General features: G+C 34.6%; 1 protein-coding gene across 5 annotated transcripts in view; it reads right to left on the bottom strand.

Annotated features, from left to right (window-relative positions):
- Positions 1–246: 246 nt before the first annotated feature.
- CACNA2D1 (calcium voltage-gated channel auxiliary subunit alpha2delta 1) overlaps positions 247–11,568 on the bottom strand; it is a 406,577-nt gene continuing 395,255 nt past the window's right edge. For 2 of the 5 annotated variants that reach the window (XM_066983016.1, XM_013180423.3), the window contains one exon: positions 247–4,933. In XM_066983016.1, coding sequence (XP_066839117.1) covers positions 4,817–4,933 — 117 coding nt within the window. In that variant the 3' untranslated portion in view covers positions 247–4,816. The other 3 variants (XM_013180420.3, XM_066983093.1, XM_066982964.1) reach the window with 2 other exon arrangements.

Raw genomic sequence — 11,568 nt, 5'->3', positions numbered from 1 at the left:
CTGCTTTACAGACTCTCAGTTTTCATTGGTTACATTTTTTTAAACTTTCTGAAATTTTCACAGCCGCAAATGGGGGTTTGCTGCACATTTTCCTTTAATCCCTAGTATGAACTGGTTAAGTCATTCTCTATTCTTTGGAAAATCTCTCTTTCAGATTTTTGTGTGCAATTATGTAGCAAATTCAGACATATTATTCAGCTATTTATGCAGCCATTATTTCCAGTTTTTATCACACAGAGTGAAAAATCCAGGTAGTTGTTGATTTTAAATGATAAACTTTTATTCTGAATATACTGTTTTTGCACAAGGATTAACACAACAGTTCTAGGATTATAAACTTTTTATAACATTATTATACAAATTTTTACAAAAATTTATTTTTTCAGGCTTGTCAAGTTCCACAAAAGTGTCAAGAGAACACAATAAAAGGGAGAAAGACCTGCTTGCCTTGTAAAAAGCAATCAAGCCTTTTTTGCAGAAACGCACACTGAGCACTTCAATAAAAGTATCCCAGAAAGCATGATCCAGATATTCCATACAACACAAGAAAAGAAGACAGCTTTGTCAGATCACAATCGCATTTTCATGGCATCTGAACAAGACAGTACCCCTTTAGCCTCAGTGAAATTATTTCTTCAAGATGATATTTTTCTTTTAAACCATAGATGGTACAGATGCAAGCAGCTGGGAAGAGGGTGAGGCTAACTTTTCAAAATGCTTGAATTGTTTTCAGACACTTTGTTTTAATCTTTTTACAGTAGTGTACAATGAGTATTAACAATATTAACATTGTGGTATGGAAGAAAAAAAAAAAAAAAAAGAAATCTGGCCTTTTTTAGAGGCTTGGATATCCGGTGAAGCTAGGGTAAAATTTCAGCTAAGGAAAGAGTTATTAAGATTTCACCTTCAGTTGACATTCTAAAAATATCAGAACATCGAAGTGCCTTGTAGGCATTAATATACTTCTTAATAACCAGTGTGCTAGCATCTGAATTTTTAGGACCAGTGGGATTGAGGTTGTGTTCTGAAATTAAGAGATACTAAGCACGCTTTCTGAGTTTACATGTTAATGAGAAAAAAAAAAGTTCTTAATGTCTCTTCAGTGATACCAAAAAACTCTCAACAGCAAGTAACACTTGGGTTGCAAAGGTCACTTAAAAGGGATACTGCCTATTTGAACCCAGTAAGGCCAGTTTTTAAGTTAGTAAAAGGAATATTACAGGAAAACTTACAAATGGCAGCAACACTGTGTGTTTTTTGTTTATTTTTTTGTTTTGTTTTTGTCAAGTTAAGCAGTAAAGCCTCAAGCATTAGAAACATGAAAAAGATCATACTAAAATTTTAAAGGTACAGGACCTAAAAATCTTGTCAATCAAACCTGCTATGTCATGTTAAAAACCTGTTACAAATATGGACCACAGTCAGTGTTTTGGCAGTAATGCTGGTTGTTTAAATGAAAACTTAAAAAGAAACCTTTCATGTTAAGTCCTCAGATCACATTTTGTAGAGTGCCATGCTATAAGAACTTTAATGATGGGTATTTGTCAGACGTACATTAGGCTGCATGACTTCTGTGTAAACTAAAACAGTTCCAGCAGTTTATCTCTGTCCCTTAGTGCTATTTAAAGGATCTGAGCAAATATCAACATAGCTTATTATCTGACTTAATAAATAAATAAATAAATCTTTTTACAGCATATTGTAACTTGAAAATGCCTCAATTTAAAGCCTAGGATCAAGTTTCTTTTCTTATACAGAAGATGACTATTATACATTATGTGAGAGTAAGGATACTCTTCTGCATAAGAATACGTAGTTATCCATGGAAGTTATTCGTAACTCACTGGTCTTCACATTTTGAGATAGACAGTGTTCACATTGCATTTGCTTTCTGGTGTTTTGTATTTTGTAGATATATAGGCAGTGTATTTTAACAAATCTTTATTATCACTTGGATATCACTTAAATATATTCAGTAATATCACTTCAAAATATATATATATATATTTCTTATACAAACAGAAGCCAATATTTCATTTTTACCTGTTTAAAGGTAAAGCCAGATCCTGAGTTTAATGGCTGGAAGGCTAGGTGTTTATATTGAGATTTGTTTCTTCAAGTCCTACAGAGGGACAGAGGAGAGGAACAGAAAATATTTTCGTCTTTGGATAGCCCAAGAAGTCTAAGGTGTCTGCATTGCATGGGCTTCTCCCTCCTTTTTTAATTTGAGCCCTCTAAGGGAAGTAGCATGAGAGCAAAAGCCCCAGCTGTTTTCTGTGGCAGCATGGCTTAGTGCCATCTTTCTTTCTGCCTACAGACTCTAATCAAATGTTTATTTGGTAACTTAGAGTATGGCTCACCAGTGTAAGCAAACTATTCTAACATACACATAACGTAACTTTTCCATGAAGGGTTTCTTTTGAGTAGCTTTTGGGTAGATAAGTGAAAAATATATAGTGCTTATTATACTGACAGTCTTTCAAAAAATTAAAAGAGCAAAACGTGAAGTAATGTGAATTTGAAGTAATCTTAAAGTAAAAGCTATAAGCGTATTAAGTATTGGCCTAATCCTACAAAACTTGTTCCTCCATAAGATTTCAATTTACCATGTTCAGGAAAAATACAGGATGCAGTCTCAGCATTAGAAAGTCTCAAACCAATTTTTTATGAGGTGATAGCTGGTGACAGGGTGAAGAGAAGCGCAGTAATATAATTGGAAGGAAGAGCTCCAAGATTGTCTTCACCCACGGTATCAAAATTACTTTACCTTCCCTGAGGAGGACCTGAAGTCATCCAACACAGTTAATTGCAATTTTAACCCCACGACTTTGCTAAGGATGTTTTTTAAAATGCTAAATTTGATCACTGAAAAGAAGGTCAGCTTTTACTCTTTTCACTCATTGTATTCCCAAATATAAGAAAATACATAGCTGGAGCCAAGGTACGTAAGAAAAACAACAAACCAGCTATGGGTACAACTATAGTAGATGTCTGATCTTTTGAGCCATGCCATGGCTTTGAGTAGCATCTTCAGGTTTCATAGGATATTAATGCATGCCCAATTATTTCTTTAAGCTTTTGACATGATCAAAATTATATCAATCAATTGCCAGCATACACATACCAATGCTTTGCATTTTCTTATTTTTTAAAGAGCTAGTGTATTGTGCCATGGTAATATTTGCATATTGCAGTTGTTAGCAGAATTATACAATATCAGCAGAGTTGCACATTCATTGGTTTAGCTGTCTTGCAATACTGTTTAGATCTGAAAACTAGAAAAAAGCGCAAATCATATTTTGCATCAACACTATGCTACACTGTAATATTGTAATTTACTGCACCAATCTGTATCACCAATGAGGTTGTATAAAAACAACTTCTAAAATTATTATTCACAATCAAGTATCAATGTGCATACATACAGATTCAAGGCTCCCCATTTGTTTAGATTTTTCCCAATCTCAGCAACCAGGTAATTTTGCTGTTAAAGTTGCTATTTTCAATAATAAACAGCAATAGCGTCAGTTTTAATATTATGGATGAATTTTATATAAAGCAAACAAAGGGGGAACCTGATATGAACCTTAGTGAACATATACTTTCAAAAATAAATATGTCAAATCTGATTTTTATATACTTAAAATATCTGTACACAGGTTTTCATGTGAGATTCCTATTCTGTAAAAAATCCAACTCAACCTTTTTGTTATGATAGCTAAATTTACCCTATTTTCTCAGTTTTTTCATTGCACAGTATATTCAGAGAGCTCTGTTTCATAATATAATTTAATATGACTTGATTGCAACACATTGCAACGTTCAGTTTTTCACACAATAAAAGAACCACTCAATTACCTTTTCAATGGACTATACTCTACCATCAAAGAAAACTAACTGAAAAACAGTAACATAGCATCATCATCATGCAAAATACCCTTGGAAACCAACGTTCAAATGTCACAAATACATTTCTTATTCACAAGCATTTTTCTCTGAGCCTTTGAAGGACTTGACCAGCTTTATATATATATATATCTGCATTGTGAAAAGGAGGTGAATATTACATTGAAATTAACATTTTTCTGATAGAAAATGACACCAACTTTAATATGAGAATTGTTTTTTAGTTAAACTCTCAAGCACCTTTATATTTTTAGTTTCCTCCTTTCTCCCTTTTCTTTAAATTAACAAGTTACCAACTTACCAAAATATTTCCAGCTACCCATTCTGATTAACTTTGGAAGAATAAACCACTCATCATAAATCCTTTCAATCATGCTGAGCTTCTGATGAAGACTAGCTAATATCTTCATTTCACTCAAGTAGTCTGGACAAAACTGATGTTCAAAGCAGCCATTGCAGTGCTAGTAATATATACTGGGGAGCACATTTTCTTTTTTTCTTGTATTTTATATAAATAAATGTTCATGTAAAAGAATATAAATCTTCAAGAAATTCAAAGCTTAAAAGAAAATCATGTACATACGCTATTTTCAGGGGAGCCCTTTTACATTAAGTCATCAAGATTACAACAACAAACAAACGAAAAAAACAACCTTAGATTCCCCAATGAAGCACATACAGAATTCTGTTCAGATGGCATAGATGATGCAGCATTCACACACGTTTAAGGATCTGACACTCCAACATGCAGCCACTGCGGGTGCCTTTATGAGTCTCACAACGCGTGATAACCAGACATGAGCACTGCTGTTCTGCTGCTGTCTGAATAGCTGACCCTTTTTAAAATGAAATTGAGGCTATCGTTTTGGCCGGGTCTTGATTAAGTTATGCAGGTTTTGGTTTAGCAAGGTCATAACTGACAGTGTCTGCTGCCAGATAACAGCCAAAGCAGGACCAACTGAATTCCTACCATAGACCACAGTGATGGACTCAGACCAGAGACACCACCGCAGTCGGCTGAATCTTCCTGTTGGCAAGAAAAGAAAAAATAATTTAACATTAATCACACCTAAATTTCCTGAGAAGTTATCTACATTTTAGGCTTTGGCATTTTGAACTAACCTTGAAGTATCATTTTTCATCTTAAGTACATTATTTTGTCAAAAAAAAAAAAAACAAACGAGAAAAAAAAAAACAAAAAAAACCACCATCAACAACAACCAAGCACAATAAAAGAATTCTAGGAAGTTCTAGGAAGCTTGTCTTATTTTTGATACAAGGAATGGCATTACTACATTAACTATAGGCGTGGGAAAATTAAATACTTACAAGGCTTACTGCAGTCATTTATGAACTAGATGGGATGTTTACACAATGAAACAAGAAATGTTATGGAATATACCTGGGGGCCCTGGTAATCCACATCTATGTTACTTAAATTTACATCAGTTTGGAGATTTGGAGTATCATTTTATTGCAAGGAAAGATGGAAAAAAAGATAACTTTTCAAGGTAAGAAATCAAATACCAGACTGTTCATTCCCATTACATCAACACGATCACACATTAAAAAGAATATCCTCTGGAGATGAAGATATGATTAAAAAAAAAATACAAATGCTGTATATGATACATATTCTGTTGTCTGTAACATCTTTACACCTTGTTTCTCAAGAGCTACATAAACACAATCTATGTTTAGCTGTCTACAATTCCAGGGAAGTGTTTCAGCCATTCCCTGCATGGCTTTGTCCACCAAATCCGAGATTCATGGGTAGTTATAAAGGTTGGAAATATTTCTTCTGCTGCTTGTTTTCACTGTATCCTATACCCATATTATAAAAAGATGCTCTCCCTTTATTCACACCAAGACATCCAAAGTCTCCAAGGACAAGACAACAGTGTAGGTGGGAAGGGACTTTGGTGCCCTCAGGAACTGGGGAAGCTTTTTGAGCAGGAGAAAAGTACAGGAAGGACAGAGTACACCTTAATTCTAACACAGCCCTGCTGCTCATACAGAAATGCCAAAGGTTTCAGAGGAACACTTGAAGCAGAAAGCAGAGAAAAGCCAATGAGCATGGAACAGCTCCTGGTTCAAACTGACATGCCTCTGAGGCAGGCATAACTAATATTTAATGTGCCTCAGAAAAGCCCAGGGGAAAAATAAGCAGTACAAACGGAATGAAAAAGGGTGGCTCATTAAAATGCCTTCAGTTTACCAGCACATCCTTAAGCAAATCTTTCAAGTTCTTCTACACCAATTCTAGGAGCAAAAAATTAAGATGGAATAATGAAGACAAGTCATCAATCAAGCACCCCAAAATAACACATATCACAGAGATGTGGTAGAAGGAGAATAATCAGTAGGACAGATCGTTGTCGGACTACCAGCTTGGTAAGAATGGTGGTGTAGGACATTGAGCAGGATGGTGATATGCAGATGATCATAGAAAGTGTGATAAGCATACTACAGGGAAAGGAAAGCGTGATGGAATCCCTGTGGATATGACATTTCAGAGTCTAATAATAAGAAATTAATACTAGGAATGCATTGCTGACCACCTGATCAAAGTGACAGTATCAATCATGGAACAATACATGAGATTAGAGAGGCCTTATATAGACTGCATCAATGCCTTAACAAAGAGATGTAGAGACCACATTTTTGGATAAATAAATGATAGCCTCTTGGAACAGTCTTTGAATCATCAGTGGTGCATAGGGCCCACTTCAAAATTACTAGTAGCAAGCTGCTCTATACCTCCGTACTATAGGTCTAGTAGCTCTGTAGACCACAATGCAGTTGGACTTAGCGTTACCATATGAAAGATCAGGCCAAACCAATTCAACACAAAACAGTCAGGAAAGGGAGCTATGTGAAAATTATAAACAATAGTTATAAAGGAAAGACAGGAAGAAAAAAAAACAAACAAACAGGAAAAAGCCTAGAAGAAGCAGCCCAAAAAGCAAGACCTTCAACACAAAAGACTGTTTAGAAATATTGCATTGGATAATGATGAGGTAAAACAAATGTCACAATTAAAACAAACAAACAACATCAACAAAAGGAACAACATCAACTACAAAAACAAACAAACAAACAATTCCTAACTCCTGCATGAATCAGTGGGGAGATTAAGCAGGCTGTCATAGGGAAAAGGTCAGCAGCTAAGGAATGAAGATAAAACTTACCCAAATGGGCAAGAACAAGAAAGCACATAAAAATGGCAAATTAGATATAAACAGGAAATTAGGAAAGCTGATAAAGAATTTTAATGACCTCCCCACAACATATACTAAAAATGATGGTAGAAAGTTTTGAATAAAACAAAAGCACACTGCCAAATACAGGATTAGTGCAACTGCTTGGTAACAGAGGTGTAAAGAGGTAATTTGGGGATTACAGGGCATACCAAAGGATTTCAATGAGTTTTCAATGTGTGTCAGTTTTTAGGGGTAAACACTTTCGTGAAATTCTCAGCACAAGCAACATATTTGTTAAAGCAGAGAGGCCAGAGGAACCAGATCAGTTTGGAATAAACATACTGGAAATCAGATCAAGTAGATAAATTAAACTCAGTAAATCACAGTAATTATAACATTCACTTGGATGAAGAAATTTAGATGTTAAAAAAAAAAAAGAACAAAACAAAAAAAACAGCACTGATATTCCTCAGGAAAAAATAAATAAATAATTTAATTCTGTCCTAAAGTAAGTAGCCCACGTTAGCTGCATTTCCAGACATCTCTGCCATCTGTTAGCTTTATAATATAGTTCTGTAATATTGTCTTAATCTTTTGCTAGTTGATTGCACTTTGCAAGTTAAAAACTCCTGTTTCCAGTCAACAAACAAGTCTTAAGTGAACTTCACTATGTAAGTGCAAAAGATTTGGAGTAGGACACTAAGATTTGAAGATACACTGAACTTTCTGGTTTATTTAGTTTGGCTCTACCACTTTTTGCATCTGCATTGTGTCCACTCTGTCCATAGCTTTATTTCTATTAAAAATGCCTAAAAATAACTGTGTTTTTTATTCTTCACAGGGACTACTATCAGAAACAGTAATATCAGTAAAGGTTTCTTCACACGTATTCAGTGAACAGTACTCAGTGTTACCTCTTTGTACTTAAGACTCACCACAGAAATTACTTAGAAGAATCATCTTTGGAGAAATAGTCTAAAGGTAAACATGAAGCTTACAATTTTCCAACAGAAGAGAGATATTTAGAGAACATATAAGAAGCAAACTAAAGGCTTTAAAGCAAATCTGTGCATGATAGGAAGGGAAAAATATCATCAGAGTGAAAATGGCATCCAGATGGATAAAGAGGGATGATGGTTCCACCTATAGCATTATACAGTATTCAGCTTTCATGTCACTCCTGTATTAGACCAAATACTGGGTAATTTATATTGATGAATTAATCCCACCACTATACATACTTGGAAAACAAACAAGCAAACAAAATAAACAAACAACAACATCCTCCACTTTGTTGCCCATTTCTATTTGCTTTTTGAGATGTTTTATTTAAGCCTCACAATTTAAATTTTAAAATTCAACTGTTATACTATGTAGTATTCCTAATGGGTTGAAAAGAAGTATTCTAATATCTCTTGCTCTCACTCTAAGTCTACACAGAACAGTTTTTAAAGGATACATAACTTCACATAATGAAGAATGTCTTGGAAGCCTCACAGAGGAGAGACACTTTCTCATTATGAATGGCAGAGTTAAACTGTACTAGACAAAAGTACACAAGATTTATACACATATTTCAAGGCAGGTAAGATCTCAGCATCATATTGATCGAAGTAAAATTGAATTTCTGAGTTTTGTAGACCAATTGACAGTGGTAAACCAGCAGTTCTGCTAAGAACAATTTCTAAATGTTCTCTCTGGCATGAGTTATTATTATTTTGTGTCCCAATACAAGACAAAAATAATAGTGGCTAGGAAATTACAGTGAATCCTGTCTAAAATACTTTTTCCTCCCCAGCATTGTACACTGTAATTCTCATCTGCTTAAAAATTAAAAGAAATAGTAATAAAAATAGAAAAAAAAATGTTGAGAAAGTCCCATTATATCATATTTACACAAATTCAAAGAATCGGCAGTTTTACTGAAGTAAGTGGAATCCCATCATTAATTTGGATGAGAACAGAACCAGATTCAGCAAAACCTCAGTTCTGAGTGGTCCTCAAAATGTTGTATTTGAGAACACGTTCCTCAGTTTTAAGAGAATTTCTCAAGTGTTTCCTGTAAATATTACTTCTAAGCTTTCTTATATTTTTTTTATAACAAATTGCACATCAAAATTTTCACTCTTTACCTCTGCCAGTTCAATTAGACACTGAACTACCTTCTAAGTAGTTTCACTGATATTTTCCAACCCATTAGTCACTACTACGTACACTCAGGAGTGCTAAATATGGAACAGATTAGTTGGGGATGCCCTCTGTTTTTTTATCTTCTAAATAATATTCTGTATATTATTTCTCTTTGAGAATTTCTTTCATTGGAAAGAATTCTCTTTAGCCAGCTTCTTTTCATAAAAACTGTATCAGAAATTTCTTGCATTAATAAATCACATGTCAAATTTCCTTCCATGCTCGAGGTGAAGAAACATCAAATCCAAATGTCATCTCCTTCATGTCATGTCTTACTATGATAACTCCTGAGAGGGTTATTTTACAACATTATACACTGTGAAAATGATTTAGTACTTGCAAAATGGAAATGAACGCTTTAACAAAACCATACTTTCATTGCTAAGTATCAAAACCACACATTCATTGCTTTACATCAATATTTCCTGGAAGGCAGTGCCAGTCCAAAATTTTAAAGACAAACATTAAAATACATATACATACACACCTAAGTCTATATACATACTTGTTGCTGCTTTAGAGGTACACTATAACTATTTCATATACCAAAACTTTATCTTGAAACTTTTATCAGGACCCATCATGTTATACCGTGAACAGGATAAAACAAAGGTACTTGCCAAAGAGCTTCTGAGCTGACCTTTGATATCAAATGACTACTTCAAAGTTATACCTATTATAAGCATATATTTATTATAAGCTCCCCATCTTGCATGGAAAACACCTCTGCTTGTACTTACGAGTTATTTCAGGTATCACTGGATGGTCTTTCACAAATTTTCTGTTATCTTCCTTTGTCTGGACTACCACACGACACTGTCAAAGCTATACAGCCACCCACCCACAGACCAAGCATACAGTCAGTCCTATCAATATGTTTACAGTTGTCTGGTGTGCTATTCACCCTCAAAACTCCCACTGACATCCCTGGGAGCTGACAGCAGTAAGGTATTCCCAGAAGGGGTTAAAATCTTGTAGTTTTTCTCTTTATTCTAAGACATGGCAAACAAAACCAGTAAGAGCAGGGTATTCAAGGGGTGATAAAGACTATTCTGTTATGGTTGATGGAAAAAAAAAAAAAAAGCTGAACCTGATCAGCTATTTTATATCTGTGTTGGCTTCAGTGACTTTAATAAAACTATGCGGATTAATGTCCAGTTTGAACCTGTTACCAAAATCACCAGTTTATTAAAAACAGAATGGATGAACAAAATTACTTTTATATCTTTCTGCTGCCAAACGTTTATCAGCTAAAATTATGTTTCATGGATCTCCAACTGTAAGTATTTTTGTTTGCCTTCTTGAGCAGAAAGATTGTTATGGTCATAAAGAATTCAGCTCAAGGTGAGTCTCTGCCTTATGTACTTTAGAGAGTAGCTTTTTAATTAAAATAAGGTTACTTGCAGAGCACATTGCAAAAGTAAGCACATAAGATGTTATCTAGATGTGACTGTGAAATATCACTGGCTTGGGGGAAGGGACTTTCACCCTTCCTTACAACCTTCAGCCATCTCTGTGCAAGTTCCTAGGTTTGCTAGAAATGAGATTATTTAAATTAAGAATACGAAACTTCAAAATTACTCAACTACAGCTGTTAAAAAGAACTTTAAGCTTTCTTCACTGATGTTCAAGTGATATTAATTGAACCTTCCCCCACGTATAAAAATAATATACATTAATAAAAGAATAAGTTTTTTTAGTTCGTTACAGTTTTTAACATTTTACCACACTAACTCTGAAAACTGGCCTCTAAGGTCTCATTTCTGCTGTCAGCTGGCTTTACTTTGATAGATATGTTAGTATCTCCATCTAGTGGTTTTCTGGGCAATAATATTGATCAGAAACCCTGCCAGTGTACAAGTTCAACATGAATTTTATTCTCATTAGATCAGCACTTCTCACGCATACATATCACTAGCACAGTACTAGAAATTCTCACACCATCAAACACAACACAGTCAAAAATGTCAGGACTTTTGTTATGAAACTGAGAGTCTGCACTAGAAAAGTCTGCTAATTTTTATAAGCCAAGAACAAAACAAAAAATTAGAGAAAGTAACTGACCATCCACACCACATGAAAACTTGCAGAAAAATGAAGATAGGAGCGGACATCATGGCAGAGGCACGACTCGTTGTGCATATAGGCTGATCCTATTAATAACGGGCAAAGTAGCAAGTAGAGGAAAGGAAAGAAAACACAGAAAAAAAAGACATACAAGATGAGATATCATGCAGTTTGCTGGCAGTTAGCAGAGTTAATGTGAAAG

The sequence above is a fragment of the Anser cygnoides genome, chromosome 1 (assembly GCF_040182565.1).
Source record: "Anser cygnoides isolate HZ-2024a breed goose chromosome 1, Taihu_goose_T2T_genome, whole genome shotgun sequence".
Classification (NCBI taxonomy): domain Eukaryota; kingdom Metazoa; phylum Chordata; class Aves; order Anseriformes; family Anatidae; genus Anser; species Anser cygnoides.
Note: the sequence above shows the minus strand (reverse complement) of the source record. Positions and strands in the feature narration are given on the sequence as shown.